This window comes from Stylophora pistillata, chromosome 11 (assembly GCF_964205215.1).
Source record: "Stylophora pistillata chromosome 11, jaStyPist1.2, whole genome shotgun sequence".
Taxonomy (NCBI): domain Eukaryota; kingdom Metazoa; phylum Cnidaria; class Anthozoa; order Scleractinia; family Pocilloporidae; genus Stylophora; species Stylophora pistillata.
In genome coordinates, this window is record NC_142529.1 from 15,222,797 (window position 1) to 15,246,461 (window position 23,665).

A 23,665-nucleotide genomic window follows, 5' to 3' on the forward strand; every position below is an offset into this window, starting at 1 on the left:
TGTAATGATGTTCACTACAAAATCCCTATTCTGGTGTTAAACTCTGCCGCCAACCCGTTAGCATATTCCCTCTTTAAGAGAGACATAAAGAAGGAGATTAAACGACGGATTTGGTGTATGAAATAAAATCTAATGAAAATAGTGATAAAAATTAAAATGAAGGTATATGTTTGCAGTTGCATTTACTACCACTTGAAACAGAACGAGTGCCAGAAAACTTGGCAAACATTAGTAGCAACATTATTATGCAGTGTACACGTATAGCGGATGCTATAATAAATAAAAGAACATAAGGCGCAAAGCTTAGCCTATGTCTTCTTAAGAAACATACGTCTATACAGATAACTATGTTTATGTCTAAAAACTAAAACGATATATTCCCTAAAGTCTCTACAATATTCCCTAAAAGCCTCTAAAACACTAAAGTTCGCACCGTTACTTGACGGTGGCCTTGAAGGTGTGCGCAATGTTAAGCGAGCTTAAGAGTGTCGCTTTCTGCATTTTTCGCAGGACTTCCTTGCTCCTAGCGCCTACAAGCTTCTTCATTGTTTTCTCGAGCTCCTTCGACCACCCCCCTAGCACATCAATAACTACTGCTCCACGCAATATCCAGCATATTGCGTTTTAAGCTCCCATCACAGTGGGCATAATTTTCCGTCTTTTCCTTCTCCTTCTTTCCGCGGTTATCTAACCAGGGACAACTCATTTCCACCGCCAAGACTTGCTTCCTGTTGTGATCCAATAACCTCGCCTCCCGGTTTAACCACCTCCCGGTTAGCTCAATTGGCAGAGCGCCGGACTGTTGTGCGGGAGGTCGTGAGTTCAAATCCGGCCGGACCAACACTCGGGGTCTTAAAATAACTGAGAAGAAAGTGCTTCCTTTGTAATAATATCTGCAAATGGTTGGACTTTCTAGTCTTCTCGGATAGGGACGATAAATAGAGGTCCTGTCTCATAAGCCCGGGGACCCTTTGGGGTACGGCTAATCAAAGAGCTGGATTAACCCCTATGTAACCGCTCTAAACCGATCAGATGTCTAGGAATATTAATTTGTGACGTGTACGATGATCTTTTTGTTTCTATAAATTTGCATACAACGTCACAGAATACGATTGTGATACAAATTTGGCGCCAAAAATAAACCAACAACAACAATTTTTAAGCACAGTGGGCACACATGGGAAGGCTAGTTATTAGTTTAAAAAACTCATACTGGAATGGAAGAAACATTTGACAAAAAGCCTATCACATAGATCCATCCACTCTCAGCCGAGCATTTATCTAATATATGTCCTTGAAAATTAAAGAACAAACCAATATTGGCCTTGTCGTCACCGAGGCAGATGTGTCTGAGGTAGAAGAGGACTGTGCCTTATCATATTTTGAACATTTCATCCATATCAACCGGGACTGATAACGAAAGTAAATTCGATGAGTACCTGGTCTCCGATTGTTGGATTTTCCACCACAAGATGCTTAGGTGCTTTGCCTTTACCTTTACCTTTCCCTTTGTTTTTCTTGTTCGGGTGAAAACGTATACTCTACCATTTTCCTTGTTTCAAAATAAGAAGCCATAGAGTAAAGAAGGCATTTTGATAAAAAACTCGTATCGCTATCTTGGCAGCTTTGAAAAAGCCAAAGAATTCCGTAAAGCTCACCCTAAAATTGCTTAAGAGGTCGGCAGCAAGATTGAAAAGGCAATGCGTATTATTTCCTTGGCGGTACCTTTGAATGCCTTAATTCTTTACAAAAGGCTGTTGACTGTTACAAAAAAACGTCATTCTTCATTCAGTTCGATTGCAGCGGAGCCTTACTGAAACCATTGCTACAACACTATCGGTTTTAATCGATAGCTCATCCCCAGGATTAGTGCGCGAGGGTTGTTCGATACACACGGTGTATTGGAAATGTATACATGCCTCATTAACCAAGCACTAGGTCAAGATGACTGGATTAGCCGAGTTCCTTCTTTTGTATCTTTATGGACCTCGACTTCGTCTCAGTCCATGAAAAACGCAATAAAAGAACGAGGCTAATATCCAGCCATCTTGACCGAACAAGCTTGGTCAATAAAGGATTTCTTATACAGCAAAAAGATTTCGCTTTAATCATAAGAGCCAATAATGACGAGGATCGTTTATGTTTTTCTTTGTTTTGACTGCCTACGGTCGATTTTTGCGACTTCATCGCTGATATTGTCCAAACTGAGGCACGGATCGCGAGCGGCCAATCAGAACGCAGGATTTGTCTCATATTGCCCAAGGACGCCGCCAGCTATGTAATATGGTTAGTTAACAGACTTCCAGTTAGATACGATGAAATATATGAAGTTCATATATTTTGAACTGTGGTATTAGATACGTATGATGCACGATCCTCGCAGTAGATAGCGCTATTTAAGCAATAGCGAAAATCAGACCTGAAAAACTTCATATATTTCATTGTATCTGATTTATCACTTTCACGGGTTTATTACGAATCAACTTAACGGCCTGCTCCCAGTTGGCTTGTTAGCTCAATTGGTAGAGCGCTGCACTAGTATCGCAGAGGTCAGTGGTTCGAGTCCCGTACAGGCCTGATTTTTTTCAGGTCTGATTTTCGCTATTGCATAAATAGCGCTATCTACTGCGAGGATCGTGCATCATACGTACCATTGTATATTGTTTACACTTTTTCGCATATTTTTAGTGTTCGCCACATTTTATCGTCTTCAACTTGCTTTAACATGTTTATGCTGATTTGGAAAAGTTACTCACTTGAAAATGACCTCAGAGAGGTCGAAATGTCGTGACTTCTTAGCGCTAGCTTTTATTATCTTTGTCTCTCTTTTAAAGGTGAGTTCGTCGGAAAATGAGTGTATAAACAAATAAGATAAAAAATCTATGGTAGTTAACAGGGACTAAATATCGCGCCACTTTGCGGAATTGGCTGGTGTTTAAAATGAAATTTGCTGTTGCACTTCAATGGCTTCCAATCTTTGAAATGTGTCGGTCAGTGAGAACAATTCTCAGTTTGTATGAAATGAAAACATCATACGATGGAAAGTGCGCACGAACGATTTTCATTCATTCTTGCGATGCATCAAAAATCTCAGTTGCTTGCTGCACTCACTCGTTCTTTTTTTTGATGCATTGCATCTCGTTAACAAAAAGTCGTTCGTACGTACTTTCCATGGAATGATCTCTATGCAAAAGACCTTATTGATGTCACTTGTTTCAACAACAAAATCTCTAATAGCTTTCTTCAATATTTTTCACTCTTTCATTTCAACAGCTCCTCCATGCACAGCTGGACTGGACATCGCAATCGTTCTCGACAAATCTAAGAGTGTGAGGATACCTAATCTCGATAAGTCTATCAGCTTCATAGGTAACCTGGTGAAAAACTTCCACCCTGCGCCAGATGGAGATCACTTCGGCTTTATCACGTTTCACGAGAAGGCCAAAATGGTGTTTAAATTTGCCGACTCACAATATCATGACAAGAACGAACTGTTGCAGAAAATAGCCAAAGAACCTCGTCAGCTGGAACTACAAACCCGTACTGATCTAGCTTTGAAGATGGCGAGGGACGTGATGTTTACCGAGGCGGGAGGAGACAGACCAGACAAACCAAATATCATGATTGTACTCACAGATGGAAAACCAACAAAACCTAGAGACAACAGAAAATTGGATCACTCACAGTTTCTGGGCAACCAGTCGATTTTAAATCGTCACGATTTATAAGTCACTCGATAAACGATTTAAAGCGAGACTCGTTTGTTTGTGAATAGAAACGAGACTCGTTTAGTAACGAGACTCGTTTTTAGAAACGAGACTCGTTTTTAGAAACGAGACTCGTTTGTAGAAACGACACTCATTTTTAAAAACGAGACTCGTTTGACGAAACGAGAGTCGTTTTGCGAAAGAATACTCGTGTGCCAAACTTTGCTCTTGGCGCATGCGCGGATGTATATATTTTTTTTTCCAGGGTAAAGTTTTAGGTTCAAGATAAGCTGGGATTTTGCTGCAATATGTTAAGGTAATCTCTATTTTCTTTTTCTTGGGATTATAAAGTGCAGGGAAGGCCTTAACCGATATTTTTATAGAGCTTCTAGCATGAATTTCAGCACATAAAGTAGCACTAATTAATTAACTAATTAATTAAGTTGAAATCTTGAATCGGATCCTATCCCATTACTAAAGTTACTTCATCTTTCCACAACAAGAGGGAAACCAGAAATTAAAACCATGAAAGATGTACATTTTGATAAATAAAAATTAAATGCTGAAACTTCGTATTCATTATGCAAGGAATATTTCATCATATTTTGCTGTTTTAGACTTTTTTTTCCCTTTAAGTAGACGCATAGCTGCTTCAACTTGGGCTTTCTATATCGCACATCTGGAGTTATCTTTAGGAGACTGCCCTGTTGCCATTGTTACTGTCGTTACGAAATTTTTTCATTTCCAATCATGAATAAGTCTACTTGTTTTTATTTTTGCCTGCTGGAGTGTGATGAATGTTGTTATGGTACTAGACAATAATCAAAATAATAGGAGTAGGTTCCTACAGGTGCTAAAGGTTGAAATTGAAGGGCTTTTCAATGACTTTGCCAAGTTTTAGATAAATTGAAGGACCTCTTTTGGAAAGGTTTGCATAAGAAAGTTTAAAAATTATTTAACATTATTTCTCAGCTTTTCTATTAAAGTACTGCAATTTTTTACTTGAAAATTGTTGAGAAAAAGCATTGCAAAAATCAAGTTCTAGTCCTCAAATTCAAATACTTTCAAGACCTTGAATTTGTAATTTTTGAATTCAAGCATCTTCAAAGACTTTCAAGGCTTTTATGAACTATGAGTAGGTAATGTACTTGCCTTTAACTGCAAGGAGAAGGGAATTTTTTATCTATTATTGATATCGAATCAAAGTTTGTTGCAAAATGTTCACCCAAGGGGAGTTTTCACAAATCAGTTGATTGAAGCAATATTACTTTTCAATAGTTCATCTTGTTTGTAATAGAAAAATGTCTGAATATTGAATATCGCTGATGGCCACAACAAGAGAAGTTGTACTATTTACAGTTTTAGTATATTCAATTAGAGGGATTTGACTTTCATTAGATACCAAGAGGCAATACACATATTTTGACCTTTTAGTGGGTTAAAAATACATGTCATAAAAAAAGAACTGAAAACCTCATTGAAAACCCTGTGCATTCATTATTATTTCTTACAAGATTTTCAAGAACTGATTCGCTATTAACTGAATCAGACATTGTTCCTTCACTGTAATCACTTTTAGGATCTAAACTTACTTAATTTAATTCAGATGGTTCTTATTATCTCCCTTTTTTTTTCCATGCTACAATAACTATTTTGCATAAGTCAGCCAGTACATTTCCATGATTTTTTATTAATATTCAAGATTTATTTATTTAACACATGATAAATATCATTGGTTTGCATTTCTGTGAATTCCCATCCCAGTCATCAACTGTGGAAGAGAAACAAATACAAAGAGTTAGGTGTGAATTTTGAGTGAAAGTCAATTTAAGATGACAGGCATGGGTAATAGGAAGATGAAACAATCTTCAACTAAAAAAGGCCTTCTAGATGGATGATTTGACTTCCAAGAGACAAGAAGGAACTCTAGGCCAAAAATGATAAATAAGGTAAACCCAGAAATGGCAGTGATTATAACCATGGCAAGGAAGGGAATTAAAGAAAAAGGAGAGGAAGTTATGAACTAAATCAACTAACTTGTAAGAGAAAGGGCTGACAACTTGGCATTTAGTATTCTGGTTATTTCCTTTTTTTTTTTTTTGGGGGGGGGGGGAGGAAAGGTGGGGTATGTTACCTTAAAATTCCACAATAGGATTTAAATCATTCACACCTACCACCTCTATTCATTCACAGCTTCATTGTTACAATGTAAAGATCCATTACTTGACATCAGAAAGTTGTACTGGGGAAAAAAAGAGCAAAAAACAAGTGGGAGTATGTCTTTCTAATGACAGAAAGACATACTCCCACTACAACTAACCCTATTTCAGAAAATTTGGCTGAAATAAGTTTTTATTATAGCAATACCAAACATCTCAGTGAGTCAACCAGACTCGTTCTCAGCGAGCCAACTAGACTTATTCTCAGCGAGCCAACCAGACTTATTCTCAGCGAGCCAACCAGAATTATTCTCAGCGAGCCAACCAGACTCATTCTCAGCGAGCCAACCAGACTTGTTCTCAGCGAGCCAACCAGACTTGTTCTCAGCGAGCCAACCAGACTTATTCTCAGCGAGCCAACCAGACTTGTTCTCAGCGAGCCAACCAGACTTATTCTCAGCGAGCCAACCAGACTTATTCTCAGCAAGCCAACCAGACTTGTTCTCAGCGAGCCAACCAGACTTATTCTCAGCGAGCCAACCAGACTTATTCTCAGCGAGCCAACCAGACTTATTCTCAGCGAGCCAACCAGAACTATTCTCAGCGAGCCAACCAGACTTGTTCTCAGCGAGCCAACCAGAATTATTCTCAGCGAGTCAACCAGACTTCTTCTCAATGAGCCAGACTTACAAAGTCCAGTATCCTCAGCAAGTCAAAGCCCAGTATCCTCAGCGAGTCAAAGACCAGTATCCTCAGCGAGTCAAAGACCAGTATCCTCAGCGAGTCAAAGACCAGTATCCTCAGCGAGTCAAAGACCAGTATCCTCAGCGAGTCAAAGACCAGTATCCTCAGCGAGTCAAAGACCAGTATCCTCAGCGAGTCAAAGACCAGTATCCTCAGCGAGTCAAAGCCCAGTATCCTCAGCCAGTCAAAGACCAGTATCCTCAGCGAGTCAAAGCCCAGTATCCTCAGCGAGTCAAAGCCCAGTATCCTCAGCGAGTCAAAGTCCAGTATCCTCAGCGAGTCAAAGACCAGTATCCTCAGCGAGTCAAAGACCAGTATCCTCAGCGAGTCAAAGACCAGTATCCTCAGCGAGTCAAAGACCAGTATCCTCAGCGAGTCAAAGACCAGTATCCTCAGCAAGTCTAAGAGTAGTATCCTAAACAAGCTAAAAAGAAAGCATTTAATTTGGGGCCAGTCAAGGTATATGGATCCTCTACAAGTGATTGCTTTAGATTTGCAGCAAATTTAATTACAATAAACACTATGAGTCTTAGTATTATAAGCAAGTTGAACTATAGATACAAAATAAGGGACAATCATACTAACCTTTGGAATAAAGCTCCAGGGGAATTGTCCAAATTTCTGTAAAAGAACAAATATGTTAGCCAAGTCACTGGTACCACTAAATGAGGAAAAAATCTAAATGAGAGTGAAAAGGAACCATTGAGTGCTGTATAATTTTTTAAATATCACCCTGAACTTTAATGAAGTGGAAACTATTTTAAGAAGTTGATTCTGTTTGCTTTACTTGCCTTTCATAAAAAAATAGATGTTGATAATGGGTGCATAAATACTCCTTTTCTGAATTTTAACCTTGATTTCAATGTTTCCCATCAGCGGAGAGAGTGATCTCAGGATAAACAATGTTCTTCCTATTTTAAAATTTATAAATGAACTCTTAACATATTTCCAAGGTTGTGATAATTCCACTATCTAATTGACTTGGCAATTACCTGGTTTTTGATAATACATTTTTTACTAAGCCAAGTCATCTCCTACCTCTCCTGGGCTGGATATTCAAGCTCTTCTCCTTTATAACTTGGTTCTGCAATATGGTTAAATTACTAAAGATTGCTAAAATTTCTGTGCCTTTTTTCCTGAGCGAATAAATACGAAATGGAAAGTACAGAAACATATCTGCCTTCTGAGTTGTTTCAATTCTTCATAATGCATGAGATAAATGAATGAAGATCCATCAAAATCATAACCTCCATGCATCATGGCTAATGTGGCATTACATTTCTATGTTTCTTTCCTTTTACTTCATCTGGTAATTTGTCTTTCAAATGGCTCTAACCAAATGATAAAGTTCAGTGCTTGAGATTCTGAACTTGCATCCATTGTTTGGACCTCACAATGAATTACAATAATTTATAAACAATATTTGGCAAATGAAAAGGTCAACTTTTGGTTTCACCGTGTACTTAATTCTCACCTTGAAAAAAAATAAGGGGCCACCCTTACACTGGTTTTTCGAGTGAATAACCTTTTCACAGGGTCAAAACATTGAGCCCTACTGACTAAGATTTACCTAATATTATGGAAATAACAAGAAAAGGCCTTGAACCAGTTAGGAGCTTTCTTTGTAAATTGTTTATTGAATAAGAAATGTGGAGACAAATAATACCGCAAACAATGCATAATGATAATTGCTTGGTCACGCCAGTTACTTATTAAAATTAGCTTTAATTTTTAATCCAAGAAAAAGGTAATCTTCGGAACGAACCAACATGACAGAGTTAAAAATCGATATTTTGATGTACTTGGTTAAAGTAGTTGATTAGCTTCTTCGTGTCCTAGAAAAATTCGGCGTTGTAACTGGGCCAGACTCCAAATCAAAGTAAATTAAGAACGTATCCTCGTTTGCAAGTGAACTCAGTTCAAGGTCAGATCATGGGTCATCTTTACTTTCGGAACGTAGTGACACAGATTTCACAGGGAACTTTATAAAGAAAAATTTCCCAAATCCTTAGAGGAGCTGCGTTCGTTTTTGGATCCATCTCAAACCCCCAGTAAACAAGCCTGATTGTAAATAGTTATTGAATAATGAAACGCTGGGGCCAAATTTATTTAAACATGGAATTGTTTCGCGTAATTCCGCCCAAAAACCCTTTGGCTATTGGAGCAGGAGGGTAATCAAAACCTTTGCTTGGCATGTATGATACTGTAATAAGAATACGTGGCACTAGCTTACTTGTAACATAAGTTGAACTGTGAACTTATAAAATTCAGCTGAATTTAGTCACGTACTTACCCGACTCTCGACTCTTGCCTTGTAAACAACGTAGCAACCGGTATCATTTCAAAAGCATAGATGTGTCATCATGTAACAGAAATGGATTGTTTATGTGATGTATTCCACTACATTCTCGTTAAGCAACTTCTAAAACGACTGCCATTCTCGACACACGCGTACCATTGTGGCTGTAGCTGCTGGTTTCCTCTCTCAGCCATAACTAAGTCTAAGCTGTCACATCAAGTTGGAACACGCTGTGCTTGTTAAAAATTAAACAAACATCGAAGGGAGAAAAAGATAAGGCTGAAGGCGTGCACGAAGGCAGTAAATCTAAGATGTAAAATTACGACCTTGATGGCAAAGTAAAAATTTGAATGACATTGCGCTTGATTCAAGGACCTTTGCCGGCGTGGGATAGTTCAATCTCGAGCCTAGAGGCATCTTGGCGTTTGTCAGCGGTATGACCTCAGGGAGAATGGGTTACCATAAGCGCCCAGCCTCAACTAAGCGCCCAGCCTCCAATAAGCGCCCAGCCTCAAATAAGCGCCCAGCCTCAAATAAGCGCCCAGCCTCAAATAAGCGCCCAGCCTCAAATAAGCGCCCAGCCTCAAATAAGCGCCCAGCCTCAAATAAGCGCCCAGCCTCAAATAAGCGCCCAGCCTCAAATAAGCGCCCAGCCTCAAATAAGCGCCCAGCCTCAAATAAGCGCCCAGCCTCAAATAAGCGCCCAACCTGAAAGCCCAAAAATTAAGGTTACCTCCTACCTTCGCGGATGTCCTTCGGGAGAAAATTCGTACGCGCGCTAGTTGGAAGAAAACCCTAACAAACTAGACATCAAAACAAAGGTTAATAAATGCAATTTACGATAAAAATATAATTTCGGCGATTTTTTCACTTAGGAAATGTCAGGAGCCGGAAAGGCGTGAAACGACCGAGTGTTTTTCTATTGAATTTATCAGGTATCGGATCCGGCGGCACGAGAAAAATGGCTGCCTAGTCTCATTCACAAGGTATCAATCAACAAAAGTGTGTCAGGCTTTTCCAATATTCTGATTGGTTGTCTGGATATTCGCATCTAAAGTTAGAGTAGCGAAAAATATGCGAAGCGTTTTGCGTAAATGGACACCACGTAAAAAATATTTAAAAGATCAAAATTTCCTGACACACTTTTGTTCGTCATCATCCCGGGAATGTTTTGGCGAAATTTCACGAAAATTGGTCAAATCTACATATCCTATAAATTCGTTCAAAGTGGATGTATTCCTCTCAAAATCAAATGCGAGATTTTAGCTCCCAAAGGTTTGTAAACAACTTGCGCCACACCAGGAGATTATCTCGCCTCCTGAAACCGCAAACCAATGAGAAAGACGAGACCCGGCGTCAATGACAATGGATCAAGATTTTCCCGGGAAAAGTATCGTGTAGCAGTCTTTTTTTTTTTTTTTTTCTCGCCCTGTTGATCGTTTTGTAATGGACAAAGTCGGCGAAGAGAAAACCCGCGGCAGAAAGGGTAAATCTGTCGCATTCTTCTTTTTCTCCATCGGTTTCGTCACATTCCAACGAAGAATCTTGTTTACAACCTTCTGTGGTGTTGACTTTAATTTTTCCGCTCTTTGCCCCAAGGATAATTGAATGCTGTCGATCTTCAGTGGATGCCAAGCTTGTCGACGGCTCCTGGCCAAACCAAGAACCTTTGTCGCTTTGTTTTGTTTTGTTTTTTTTTTTTGACAAAATGCTGCCATCTCTCTCTTCTTTGGACCTTTTTTTCTTTTTCTTTACCCAAGGACTCTTCTCTAATTTTTAGTTTTGTGTTATATCCACGAGAAAAGACTTTCTACGAGCAGATTACTTGCACGTATGAAATTTGTCAAGGGCGCGATGTAATATTCCTCCGAATATTCGAATATTCCCCCAGGGGGCTCGCCCATTTACGAGATTATGACACATTCCTGATTTATTAACTTTTATTCGAAAAGACGTTTTTTTTTTAAATAAGTCGGACGCTTTTTGAAATTTTTAATTTTTTTCTTTTGCAAACACTAGTTAAAAAGTGTAACTTCAATCTAGTCCCAAAACAAATTAGCCTCTGAAGGTAGGAAGTAACCTTAAATAAGCGCGCTTAATAATGATAAATAATAGTAATAATAACAATAATAATAATGGTCTCTATTGATTCAAAACAGAAAAATACAGTCCTAATGTTACAAGCAATTTGAGTTAAAAGAGTTAAAAGGTTAATAATTCCACAAAATTAAATTTACCACCTGATTACAGTTAAAAATTGTCATATAGGTTATGTCTAAAAATTAAACGACCAACGAATGTATTTTTAAAACGTTTACTTTTGATGCTTGTTCTGGTGCCAGACCTAGTCCGTAAATTGTAGCTGCAGGCCTTTACCAGCGAAATAAAAAGCGACAGGGGTGATTGGCGGCCTTAGAAACCTTTTTAAAAATACTACTGCTTCTGTAAAATTGATCGTAAATTGTGATTTCTTGTAATAAAATTCCTTTTCCAACGATCGAAAAAAACATTGTAGTGGGGTGAGGTCGGAGTCTGATGCTCCATATGGGCATATGTGAAATCGGGGAAGTACTAAGGAATCGAAAAGAAAGTCTATTTGTACCTGCTTATACCCCTCTTTACGTAGACATCTCAGGACATAGAGGCATTTAACATGTGTATTGAACCTACAGTCACTCTGAAAGGTGACACCTAGAATGCTCACATAAGTACAACTAGGAATCCCTAACACAGGAGGGTATAATTCATGATTGCCTTTCAAGGACTGTAAGCTCCTTACATTTGCTGGGGTTAAATAACATTCCATTTTTTCTATCCACTCTAAGAAATGTTTGACCAATGTCTCAGACATGTCTTTAAATTGTAAACAGGAGCAATGATATTTGAAACAGCAGCATACTAGAATAACACTGGCAGGGTATCTAAATAGATCTCTAGATCATTTATAAAAATATGGAATAGATTGGGTCCGCTTACGCTACCTTGAGTAGTTCCTTGATTCAATAATTTCCAATCAAAAGAAATATTATTGTAGCAAATTCTTTGGTTTCTACCTTTCAAAACACACGGGTATAGTTTAATTATATATGGATTTAATTGGAGATTTCTCAACTTTCTTGCGAACAAGAATCAGAATACGGCAATTGAATTTTTTTTATTGGTTGATTGAAAAAGTGATGGACTCAACACAGAAAGTGTGTTTTTCTGAAGGGTTCGATCGATCGATGTTTTAACAGTTGTTTTTTTTGCCTTAATTAAAGTTTTCCATTGTAAACTCCCAAACTGCCACTCGATGCGTGGAAAACATCCAACCAAAGCCACTGCATAAAGCAATGACGGGAAGATCTTTTTCATGAAACGATGGATTGCTGTTGTTCCTGCCAAAGACGTACAAGTAGATATAAGTCATTTCATTAACTTGTTTGGAATAAAAAGTAGAAAAGAAGAAATTGTAGAGCCGGTGCAAGCGAGCGGATATGTAAATGTAGAAAAGTAAGATGTCAGAATAGCATGAAATAACAAATTTAAAAAAAGAAAAAGTTTGTGATCAGCATCAAAGGAGAAATCGAGATGTTTTTCTTGATATGTAAAGAAAATCGCGAAAAAAGGTTGTATGTTTGAAAACACAGAAATGAGGTGCGTCGCCATTCAAAGCCTTTCTCAGGCCACACTTTCACCATCTGCTTACACTTAAAAGTAAACCGTTCTGAAAATCCACACCCACGTCTAGGGTAATCCGAGAAGAAACTTCAGATGTTAATACAGAGGGTTTCCTTTCATATTTATATATGAATCTTAAGCTGCCCTGTACTTCTGTGATGCACTTCACCCAAATATTAGAAAGATGTCATGGCCTCCGAAACCTACCGAGCTATGTGATAGTGCAGTCAAACTTTCAGAAGAACTAGATGCGTTACTATACTCTAAACTGGCAACACACACACATCTCGGCGGAATATTCTGATCGCGTGCGGCGCCTTGTTACCTCTTTTGGCCAGGACATTATTTAAGGAGTTACGGCAGGATTACCAAAACCACCCAAGCAAATACTGTTACCGTATGCCGAACAATGTTCAACTTATCCAGATGCCACACCGATTGGGGCATGAGATCGCTCCTTTGCCTGAAACTATCAAGCCATATATCAAAGCAACACTCCCGTGGGGTATTATAGATAGATTGGAGGAGACCCTTTCTGGTGCGGGAACCAAAAAGCCAGTGGCTAGGATGGATTTAACATTTCTGTCCTTAATGAGGATCAACTGTCTCACTGGCTGTCAACAGGTATCTCCCGAGTATCGATGTGCCTGCTAATGACATGGCTACCGTTCACAAGGTTCTAGTGCAGTCTCTCAAGGTAAAGAACACGCTCAACTTAAAGAGCATCGGCTTCGTCATTGACTTAACACTGTATGCAAAGGCAAGCGAGGGACAATGGAAACAAAGCGCAAAATTGAAAGATATGGTTATGAAAATGGAAGTATTCCACACAGCATGCACCATGTTGTCCAACACTGGCAAACGCTTCCAGGATGCTGGCTTGCGGGAAATGTGTGTAGAGTGTGATGTGATAGCAGAAGGTTCTATTGCAGAAGTTCTAAAGGGACTTACTCGTGTATGAAGCCCCATACTGATAAATCCCTTGATTCCACTATTCCTGGTAAGTGGAAAAATTTTCTTTACAGAATTTTAAAAACTGAAAAATGAAAAAATGAAGCTGTAAACCTATTTGTTTCTGTACTTCTAAACATAGCAAACTTTACATAAAGTAACAAGAAATCACCTTTATAAAGTTATGTTTTTATAGACTCATGCATAATACAAATTTAACTGCCAACTGCAAGAAGAAAAAAAATCAAGGCCTCTCTCTTTAACTTTAAAGATGACAAGGACATGGGAGGGCAAAGACATGACATTGAGGAGAGGAAAAATTTAAGTGAGGGTAAGATTTAACAAACAAAATTCATTAAGTTTCATGGCTGAAGAATTTCTCCAGTTTTCTAATTTGCTCAAAGCATTCCAAAATAGGAAATTCAGGCCAATCCCGCATGACCAAAAACCTATAAACAACTGACGACAACAATTTCTTCTTACTATCCTCACAGAACCACAAATGAAGAAAAAGAAGACCCGAAAGAGAAGAAAGAAGAAAAATAATGAATCTCAGCAAGAAGGAAACGAAAAACCTAGTTAAAGTGTAGATGAAGTTATTAATAAGTGCAAAAATTATCATGCAATGTCTTGTATATTGAAATAGCCTTAACTTTTCTTTTAATACCTGTCAAAAAGTTATCTTTGCAAATGTGATGAGAATAAATGATATAAAGTTTTCCAATATGTATTAGTCGACTGTAATCGGGCCAGATGGTATTATTTGACAACATTTTCCAGAGGCAAAGAGGTCAACGAGCTATAATTATATGCAACTGATAACAAACATTTTTGTTTCAGTCATCATGGTCATTATGCACTTATCAGCGGCCGTCCCAGGGGGGGAGAAGAGGGTGACCCCGGGGAACCCCTGGGCATTTGCTGAGGAATTTCCTAAGCGCCCTAACCAACAATAACATCGTTCAATATAAAGCTACCACTGCCCTTCCCCTGGGGACAAAGAAGTATGCTCTACTAACTCAAACAATGTAATGCTCCAAAAGAATGTTATTTGCCACAAACTAAAACTTACTTCAGCTTGTGTTTACTATACAGGGCTACACAGGGCTCAAAGTTAAAAACATCCTATGTGGCTTTTTGCCGGCGACTAACTGGAAAAAGTAGTAGTAGTAGTAGTTTTTTTACACCTGTAGGTATCAATGGTAATAGCCAGTCACCATGGTAAGGATCTTTTATTCTCAAGATGGCGGCAATGGTAAAAATCCAATGGGTGTTTTCCCATGTGTCTCGTCTCGGAGGTGCAAATGCACTTTAATGCAAAATTGGCGACGAAAGTCTATTCCCCCGTATGACCCCAGGGTCGATCCCCAGGATGGCAGCTGCTAAGTGCATAATTATTAATCTCGTTATCTGTTTCTTAAAAATTCACAAACAATCACTAAATCAAAGCTCTCTTTCTAAAAATATCCTTACCGAAGCAATCTCATCTCTGTAATAATCTAGAAAATTTTCCTAAACATAAACATGTCAGAGCATTTTTTCATAGCGAATTAGATTTGTCATTTTGATTTGCGTTTATTTTGATGAGATCCCTGAGATAAAAGATAGTTTACGACGAAAAAATTCATTTTAAGAAAGAAATGATCATGTTCTATGAATACAGTTTTCATAAATTACTCGGGCTTTCCGAAGGAAACGCCCGAAATAAATTCGGCTTTTTTTTTTTCAATTTCAACCTTTGGCATCTGTAAGAACCTACTGCTATATAGTAATATATTTTTTTGATTATTGTCTAGTACCATAACAACATTCATTACACTCTAGCAGGCAAAAATAAAAACAAGTAGACTTATCCATGTTTGGAAATGACAAAATTGCGTAATGACAGCACAAATGGCAATAGGGCAGTCTCCTAAAGATAACTCCAGATGTGCGATATAGAAAGCCCAACTTCAAGCAGCTATGCGTCTGCTTGAAGGGAAAAAAAGTCTAAAACAGCAAAATATGATGAAATATTCCTTGCATAATGAATATGAAGTTTCAGCATTTAATTTTTATTTATCAAAATGTACATCTTTCATGGTTTTAATTTCTGGTTTCCCTCTTGTTGTGGAAAAATGAAGTAACCTTAGTAATGGGATAGGATCCGATTCAAGCTTTGAACTTAATTCGACACAAGTATCCAGTGCTACTTTATCTGCTGAAATTTATGCCAGAAGCTCTATAAAAATATCGGTTTAGGCCTTCCCTGCAATTTGTAATCCCAAGAAAAAGAAAATAGAGATTACCTTAACATATTGCAGCAAAATCCCAGCTTATCTTGAACCTAAAACTTTACCCTGGAAAAAAAACTATACTTCTGCGCATGCGCCAAGAGCAAAGTTTGGCACACGAGCCTTCTTTTGCAAAACGACTCTCGTTTCTACAAACGAGTCTCGTTTCTAAAAACGAGTCTCGTTTCTACAAACGAGTCTCGTTTCTACAAACGAGTCTCGTTCCTACAAACGAGTCTCGTTTCTACAAACGAGTCTCGTTTCTATTCACAAACAAACGAGTCTCGCTTTAAATCGTTTATCGAGTGACTTATAAATCGTGACGATTTAAAATCGACTCGTTGCCCAGAAACTGTGAGTGATCCATTTTGTTCCTGGGCAACCGAGCCCGATATGCATTTGTCGAACTCGATTACCATTCCTGCTCGATGAGCAAACCACGTTTCATAATCGAGCTCGATAACTACAAGTCGAGTACGATTACTAATCGAGTACGATTACTAATCGTACTCGATAACTTATCGAGCTTGATAACTTATCGAGCTCGATAACTAATCGAGCTCGACAAAGCTCGTTTATCGAGCTCGGTTACAGAACTGACGAGAAAGACTGGTGGAGAGTAGAGTCTTATGTAGTGCGATGGGGTTTGGAAAAAAACCTCGATACCAACGGTGTTTACTTCATAAGTTTTTTAAGGAGATTCAGACACAGGATTCATAGAGAGGATATGAAGTAAGAGTGGAGAATATTGAAAATCAATTTTCCCATGCTGCCGTTTTTGTTTAGGCGATTCTCTTCCCCAAATATTAGGACGCCCTTTTTTTCGCTTGCGCGCGTTCCTGCTTTTTCTGCAACAACGTGCATTGAGATATTATTGAACTTTTACTGTAAATCTGTAAAGGCTAAATAAAGAACGGAAAACTTAGACATGCATACGAAACAGTAAAAAAAACTGGATATCGCCGCACCCTTTTTCCTACTCACAACAGCGTCATCTATCGATACAGCAACATTAAATCGCACTCTAGTTTTAAAATGCTACTATTTTTGCTCCTTCAATTACGATTGAATCACCAATCTCTTAAACTTTCAATCACAATTAATTTTTTAACACTCTGAATTGTTCGGCGTTAAACACTTCCAAAATAAAGGCAAACCATCACCACAGTGACTTTTGTAGGTGCTTTGAAAACGTCATTTTGCTCTCTGAATCCAACAAAGGCTTTGCCTCTATCCATGAAAATGAATAAACTATCTTTTTTCCCCATTATTATAATAGTCACCTACGGCAAAAAACGCATTGCAGCTAGATGATGCGTGTAGTAAAGCCCTTATCATCCCGTCAAAAAAATGTTACAAGAGAAATCAACATCGGGGAATTCGAAAAGATCTGTTTTAAAAGTGAGTTAAAATTCAAGGTAAAGTCGCACATTTTAAAAGTGCGTCTTTTCGTCAGAAAATCTTTCTGGACCAGTGTGGTCAATAGACCTAACCTATGAAAAACTTTTCAACATAGTCATGGACAGAGCTTAATTGTTTATCTAACTTTCTCTCAAAACCTGAAAGTAAAACCCGTAGCTTATTTACAAAACCGGATTTTGAACTAGATACTGATTGGCTAAAACGGCCAAAAAGGCTGCATTGATTTCTGAGAGGCTCCCGTTCTTCCCTCCTTATCCTCCAGCGTGTGGACTGGTCCAGTTTTAAAATTTTCCAGCAGGATTCGATTCCTTGGGTGTCAACCCCATAGTGACTGAGTCAACGAAGTTAAGTCGGTGGACAATCATTTGATGTGCAGTTATGTTGTTAATTCTTTGGTCCATCTGCCGGAAGGAGGGCCAGTAATCCGAGTGCACTTCGGATCTAGGGCGGTGGCCATATCTCGTCTTTCCACTATCTGGAAGTGGTGTTATGCAGGTGAATTTTGTATCGTAACAATTCTAAAAACCCATGTCTCCCTTCGTGCACGTCTTCCCCTATTGTACTGAAATATTGAAAATAGTAGATATATTTGAGATGGATTTTCTCCCATCAATATCTTTATTTAGGCGTTATCCTAGCTATGCATATATGTGTAATTTATCATTCGCCTGTATGAAATAATTTTGATGTTAAAGCGCCCTGAGTACTTTTTGTTGTCACATTTCCACCTTCTTCAGCTTGCGAACCACATGTCGCAGAATATCAAGGAACAATGAGATTATGAAAATATTTACATTTAAAAATCTTTAGACAATGTCTGCTCTAGTATATACTATGTCAGTGATTCTTTTTTAACTCTTTTATTCCAGTGACGGTTATCATAATTTTTGTGTGCCAATAATGGGTGAGTTGCTCGGAGGTGCATAGCAAAGGATGCTCGGATTTTGAGTGCAGGCCGATCAGAGCGATCTTACGACGCTATTTACTGTTTCAGTATATACTTGAGAAAATAGAGATTTCAACCTTTGATAAGTGGTTGAACTCGCTCTCGTTGCATTTTACCACGTTCCCAGGTCCACCAAAGCGTGCGACTGGCCTTTCCTAAAGGTGTTTCGAGCAGCCATCCTGTAAGGGTCTACCAATCTTGCTGTTCAAGCATGCATTTAAATCAGAGAAGAAATAAACCATGAGCTTCCTCTCTTTCCCAGGTCCACCAAGGGGCAGAATTGGCCTATCCTAAAGGAATCTCGAGCAGTCATCCTGTAAGGGTCTACTAATCTTGGTGTTCAAGCATGTATTCAAATCCAGGAAAGCCTGGAAATTCGTTGCTGGGAATCCTAAGCAGAGAAGAAATAAACCTCGTGCAGGGGTTTACCAAGTGGCACTCTGGGTAACTCCTCGAAAAACTGTTTGATCTCACACCTCTTTTCTTGCATCTTATGCAACGTCTGTACAGCATTAAAAAGGAAAGACCCTTTAACGGTTTTGAACAAATTAAGATGACCGGCTTAAACTTTGTGCATAAGCATTCTTTTCCCCTGAACATATAGACGCGTATAAGATACGACTTTTATGGTGGATTCTCTTGCTTCGAGAATTTTTGAATTAACATAAAGGAGGCCTTCCACATCGAATGGGAAAAGTGCAGTCTACAACAGCACCTGAGTACGTCGATGATTATTATTGTAATCCACAATACTTTTAGTGTTGTTTTGAGTTTTTTTTTAGTTTTTATTTATCGCGTAGGCGTCAATCCAATTTGTGCTACGAACAGCGAGCAGACGCACGTAAAATTTGTTACTATATAAGATGATAGAGATAGATTAAAGGACGTTTGTGCCAATGCACGCACACGATGAAAGAAGGACTAAAGCGCCCTCTCCCCGTTATTGTTTTTCAATTAATACAAAGTACATTTACGTCAGCCCCGCGCGTTAAGATGGTCGCTGCGTTAAAAAAAAGAAAAAAATCCAACGAAATGAGGTTTATCCATAATTGACGGTGCCCACTAAAAAGGAGACGTTGCAATATTTGTGTGCACGAACTAAAAACAATTCATTACCATTGAAATGGAAATGCGACTTTTGGTCATATGCTCAATTCTTTAATTATAAGCGGAAAGGAATTGTACAAAATAATTTCTTTATTATCTCGTGCTGCAAAAAATTGATACCCTCGTTCGCAATTTAAAGCCTGGCATCTTTGGAGAACGCTTTCAGTTTAATCTCTTAAATAGGCCGAGGTGATTACCGAATTAGTCCCATTTTAAGTTTGGGTTGAATGTTTCATGGAATCTGCAAAAAATTAACTTCGTGTCGTTGCAACAGTGTTCGGCAACCGACCTACCGGCGTTGAGGTTGAACTCGCCAAAAAAAATTCATAAATGAATAATAGTAATGATATTAAAAAGATGCACCAAATAGTGGAGTGTTCCTATTGGGTGATGGTTCGAAAGTTTAAAGAATAATATTATGGCCACTTTACGGATGGCGGTTTTTTTTCTCCTTACGCCGGTTACCATAAATATTTTTACTATTAACATTTTTTTTACGACTACTGTTTAAAAGCTTTATCTTGGGGCCCTGCTCTAAAGCTGCATACTGACGTAAGGACTTACCATTTTCTTCTTCTCCTTGTTGGAGTCTACTCAGCTAGCAATAGCGAATAACGATCTAAATTTCGATGATTCTGTGACTTTCTTCAGTTTCCTAATTGACTATTTCGCACTTATGCAAATTACCTCTTTTTCACACGGTTGTTTAGAACAAAATGAATAGAACCTCTTTAGCTGACCGTAAATCATTGCTAAGCACAAGGTAAAACAGCCTATTATTTCAACTTGCGACTTCCTCATTACTGCCTCGCGCAAGGTAAGTTTGATTATTTTTCATCTTCTGTTACAATGACGAAGTGTGTTTGCCGTTGTCACAACAGAAAACAGGACAGTTTGTAATAACAGTTATTACAACGATTACTAAAAATTTAGGTTTTGTTCATAAAAACGTTGGGTTGTTATGTACTTTCATTTAGGACGGAATATATTATTTGTATGTGGTGAAAATATTATCTGCGTGTGCATGTCCTATAACTCCCCTGTTCCCGCGCTTTTTGATCTTACATTCTGCTGTCGCCTATCAAAAATGGACGCCCGTAATAAAAACGTTATTATTTAAACGCTGGTAAATTTACAAGTTGACGAAAGAAACAGACCTGACTTCGAACATACCTAAAGGGAAAACATACCCTATTGATAGGGGTAGGAAACGTCTTAACTGACTGACGTGACTGACAAACTGGCTACCATGAAAACTACCAAAGCTAGCTTTTTGTATTTCTAAAGGTAGAAAATTTACACGATCAAATCTGTTGAACTCACCGATCATTTTTTTTTCTTAATTAAAGACAAGTTGTGAAGAAAAAAAAGTGTTTGTTTCTTGAGTCACAACAATTGACGATACCCTCACGGCTCCCAAACAACAACAACGCTCAGTAAATTAAGGCATTTCCTGTAATATCAGCATGGATACGGAACGACTTAACTGACAAACCTGACTGGCAAACTGGCTACTGTAAAAAATTCGCGGCCCGTATATCTGACGGAAGAGAACTTATTTGTTCAAATCGGTTGATCTCACCGACCTTCTTTCCAAATTAAAAAAGATTTGTAAAGAAACAAAGTCATTGTTTATCGATTCACTGCAATTATCATTTATCCTACGGCCCTCAAAATACAATAACGCGCAATAGATTAAGGCGTTCTTTTGTAACATCCGTTTACAGGATTTTTCAACTCTGATACACTAATATGGGAAAGTAAACTGAGACTACCGAATGTGTATTTATATTCTGTCCAATGCTAGAGACGACACGCTTCGGAAGAAATAAAGGAGAAATCACAACAATAAGTCTTCCTTTGTGCTGCCCACTAGTCTCCTTTGAGAAAAAACCTACTTTTAATTCATGTTATGCAAGGCAAGGTTTTTATTTTTTCGCTTTTTTTTTTATTATAGCCATATCGTTTCTCCCCCACCCTAGCATCAGCACTGCACTGATGAGGCCCAGAAGGCCGAAACGGTACTGTCTGCAGTTAGTTATATATATTGTTTTATTTTGTTTTTTAACAAATTCAAATTCGTGTCAGACTGGGGTGGTGCGAGGCTACGTGTCGGCTTTTATTCGGTGTGGGATGCCTTTCATTCTGTTACCAAACCGGTTATAGCGTCTGCGACAATGGGACCAGGGTATTCAGAGAACAAGGAAAAATGAATTTATCAAATTATTTATTATCACGTGAAACACAGTGCAGCAAACGAACAAATCTATCTTACTCATACTGAACAGAGGTAAATTGACAATTCTGTTTCCCATTTATCTTGAAAAAAAAAACAATTTGACTAAAAAACCTAACCTTTTTTATATCGCCTAAACAAGATTTACTATCAGAGCACCACTCTCTACATTTGTCCTCGTAGCTATCTTTCCTTCCATAACGTCATTATCGAGAACATTTTTCTTCAAGTGTACTTCTGTTTCCCACAGGCATTTTTCCAAATGTACACAACTTAACTAAACTGGTGGCTGACTGGAAAACTCAAGTTATTTAGCTTCCAGACTCTCTATTTTCTAAATTCGTCACTTGTTACTAACCCTAAAAAACAACAAAGTTTTGACATCAAAACAACTGCGTCAAGTGAATTTTCCAATTAGTAATGTTACAGATAAGAGCTAAGAGAGGTATTACATACAGCGAAAAAAGCGGAAGATCTCCATGAAGAAGCACTTAAACTTTTTTCCATTCAAACTTATTTCTTAAATTTCATTGTTAGTTTGTTCTATGCTTATCACATCGCCTACGATCCTTTTTGTTCTAGTGCATAAACGACTTCCATTTTTTGCGTTATCATTTGCGACCTTGTTAACTCTCCTAGTTAATAAATGGAAATCTACTTGTCTTCTTTTAAAAGATAATATGTCAAGACAAACTTGACAATCATAACGTCTTCTCGGTCCACGTGATCCAGTTCACAGAGCGGGATATTTGCTGCTACTTCCCCCTCTCTTATCTCCCTCGCTGAGAAAGGGAAAACCTTCTCCTCGCGGGAATCAGGCATCAGTACTATTCTGTTGACATGAAGCATAAAGTCATTACTGTGGAGAGTCATGATAAGGTTTATTTTATTTTTGACAGTTTTCAGGTTCGGAGAAATGGTTTTGGATTTCCTCACTCCTATATGGAAAATTAACGATATTGATAGTTGTCGTAAAATACGTCACCTATATGCAAGTACTTTGGCTTATCAGCAACGATCATTTATCCTCTGCACAGCGTTCCAGATTCAAGAGTGAGAATCTATCCTTTATGATAAAGATGAGTCCCTCACCTCGTTCCTACTACCACTGCCGTCACTGCGGACACCAGCTCCAAGGAGAGTCCCGCAAATCGCAGATGCGCCCTCCACCGGTTCCCATTCCAGCACCTGTACTCAGTACTGAATAGGTGCGGCCCTTTGACGTCACTCCATTTCTCTCCCTTCCAGCGGAAGGAGAACACTCCTCTTTCTTCCAAAATCCATTTTGGTTTGGCTCTCTGAAATGAAACCGAATGTTCAGTTCATGTTAATATGATATCTTTTCTCATTATTTTTAAAATTCAAGCATCTCACCTGGAAATGCATCAGGCCCCGCAGACGCTGGACCTCTCCTTCCTGCAGAACACTGTGGGTTGCGGCTGCATTTTTCGAGTGCTGTGACATATTCTTCTGTTTTATTATAGCAGTGCAGCCAGTCACCGCACAGCGAACCGCTCTTTCTGGGCACTCGCTTAAATGCAGTGTTAAGTGGAGTCTGCAAAAGAATCAAAATTAGGGGGAGCTGGCTGGCTAGTGCAACTTTTGGATATTTTATTGGCCTTAAATAGTCATTTTACTATTGATTTCTTAATTAAACAGATAATATCTTACCGTGGAAGGCTTGTTCCGCAGCTTAGAGGGCATAGTACTCTCTTATTAGAGCAAACGGAAGCGGTATGCTCCTCGCAGGATTCCCTTGTTATTTTTCTACCGCATTCCTGGCAAGGGAGCTTGTGCTTTGCACACTGCGCAGTGTGTGCTGCCATCCTCTCCCTTGCCACCACCTCTCCACACCCATCATTGGCACACGGCATCGGAAACTTTCCACATGTTTGTAAGTGCTGCTCGTGCTCGTGAAATTTTCCTGTCCATAGACAGCCGCTCTTATTGCACTTGACATCAAAATTTCCCAGGATGTCGTCGAGTGCGATATTGACGTGAAGGGTACCTGTTCCTATCGGTGCTTTACAAAGTGGGCATTTTGGGAAAGTCTCAATGCCCATGAGAGTCGCAAGGCAGTGTCGACAGCCTGTATGCCCACATGCCAGAGCCACAGGTTTAACCATTGTCGATAGGCTTCAAATTAACAGACAATAAAGAG

At 38.7% G+C, this 23,665-nt stretch overlaps 2 protein-coding genes and 1 long non-coding RNA gene across 6 annotated transcripts; 1 reads left to right on the top strand and 2 right to left on the bottom strand.

The window, feature by feature from the left end:
• Positions 1-5,123: 5,123 nt before the first annotated feature.
• Positions 5,124-9,323, bottom strand: LOC148720233 (uncharacterized). 4 transcript variants are annotated; one of them, XR_015993513.1, is made up of 4 exons: positions 8,904-9,316; positions 7,196-7,231; positions 5,878-5,949; positions 5,124-5,478 (listed from the first exon to the last, which is right to left on the bottom strand). XR_015993513.1 is itself a non-coding variant. In XM_088739704.1 (3 exons), the coding sequence occupies exons 1-3, from the start codon at positions 8,948-8,950 to the stop codon at positions 6,539-6,541; spliced, it is 579 nt and encodes a 192-aa protein (XP_088595830.1). In that variant the 5' UTR covers positions 8,951-9,323; the 3' UTR covers positions 5,956-6,538. The 4 variants fall into 4 exon arrangements, 1 of the variants encoding a protein (XP_088595830.1); XR_015993512.1 differs by having other exon boundaries at positions 5,882-5,949; positions 8,904-9,315; XR_015993514.1 differs by lacking the exon at positions 5,878-5,949 and having other exon boundaries at positions 8,904-9,317.
• Positions 9,324-16,165: 6,842 nt separating this feature from the next.
• Positions 16,166-19,079, top strand: LOC148720234 (uncharacterized). Its single transcript, XR_015993530.1, has 2 exons — positions 16,166-17,710; positions 18,424-19,079. It is a non-coding gene; the product is annotated as an uncharacterized LOC148720234 (long non-coding RNA).
• Positions 19,080-21,478: 2,399 nt separating this feature from the next.
• LOC148720235 (TNF receptor-associated factor 5-like) lies at positions 21,479-23,642 on the bottom strand. The gene is made up of 4 exons (XM_088739677.1): positions 23,176-23,642; positions 22,879-23,059; positions 22,597-22,802; positions 21,479-22,336 (listed from the first exon to the last, which is right to left on the bottom strand). The coding sequence occupies exons 1-4, from the start codon at positions 23,628-23,630 to the stop codon at positions 22,159-22,161; spliced, it is 1,020 nt and encodes a 339-aa protein (XP_088595803.1). The 5' UTR covers positions 23,631-23,642; the 3' UTR covers positions 21,479-22,158.
• Between the last annotated feature and the right edge of the window lie 23 nt (positions 23,643-23,665).

Excerpts from the sequence above, each read along its gene's own strand:
- LOC148720233 (XM_088739704.1), bottom strand. The coding sequence starts at position 8,950 with ATGATACCGGTTGCTACGTTGTTTACAAGGCAAGAGTCGAGAGTCGG. Across the intron at positions 7,232-8,903 it reads AGGCAAGAGTCGAGAGTCGG|AAATTTGGACAATTCCCCTG; the intron begins GTAAGTACGTGA and ends GTTCTTTTACAG. Across the intron at positions 7,035-7,195 it reads CCTGGAGCTTTATTCCAAAG|CTTGTTTAGGATACTACTCT; the intron begins GTTAGTATGATT and ends CTTTCTTTTTAG.
- LOC148720235 (XM_088739677.1), bottom strand. The coding sequence starts at position 23,630 with ATGGTTAAACCTGTGGCTCTGGCATGTGGGCATACAGGCTGTCGACAC. Across the intron at positions 23,060-23,175 it reads TGCGGAACAAGCCTTCCACG|ACTCCACTTAACACTGCATT; the intron begins GTAAGATATTAT and ends ATTCTTTTGCAG. Across the intron at positions 22,803-22,878 it reads GGGGCCTGATGCATTTCCAG|AGAGCCAAACCAAAATGGAT; the intron begins GTGAGATGCTTG and ends GTTTCATTTCAG.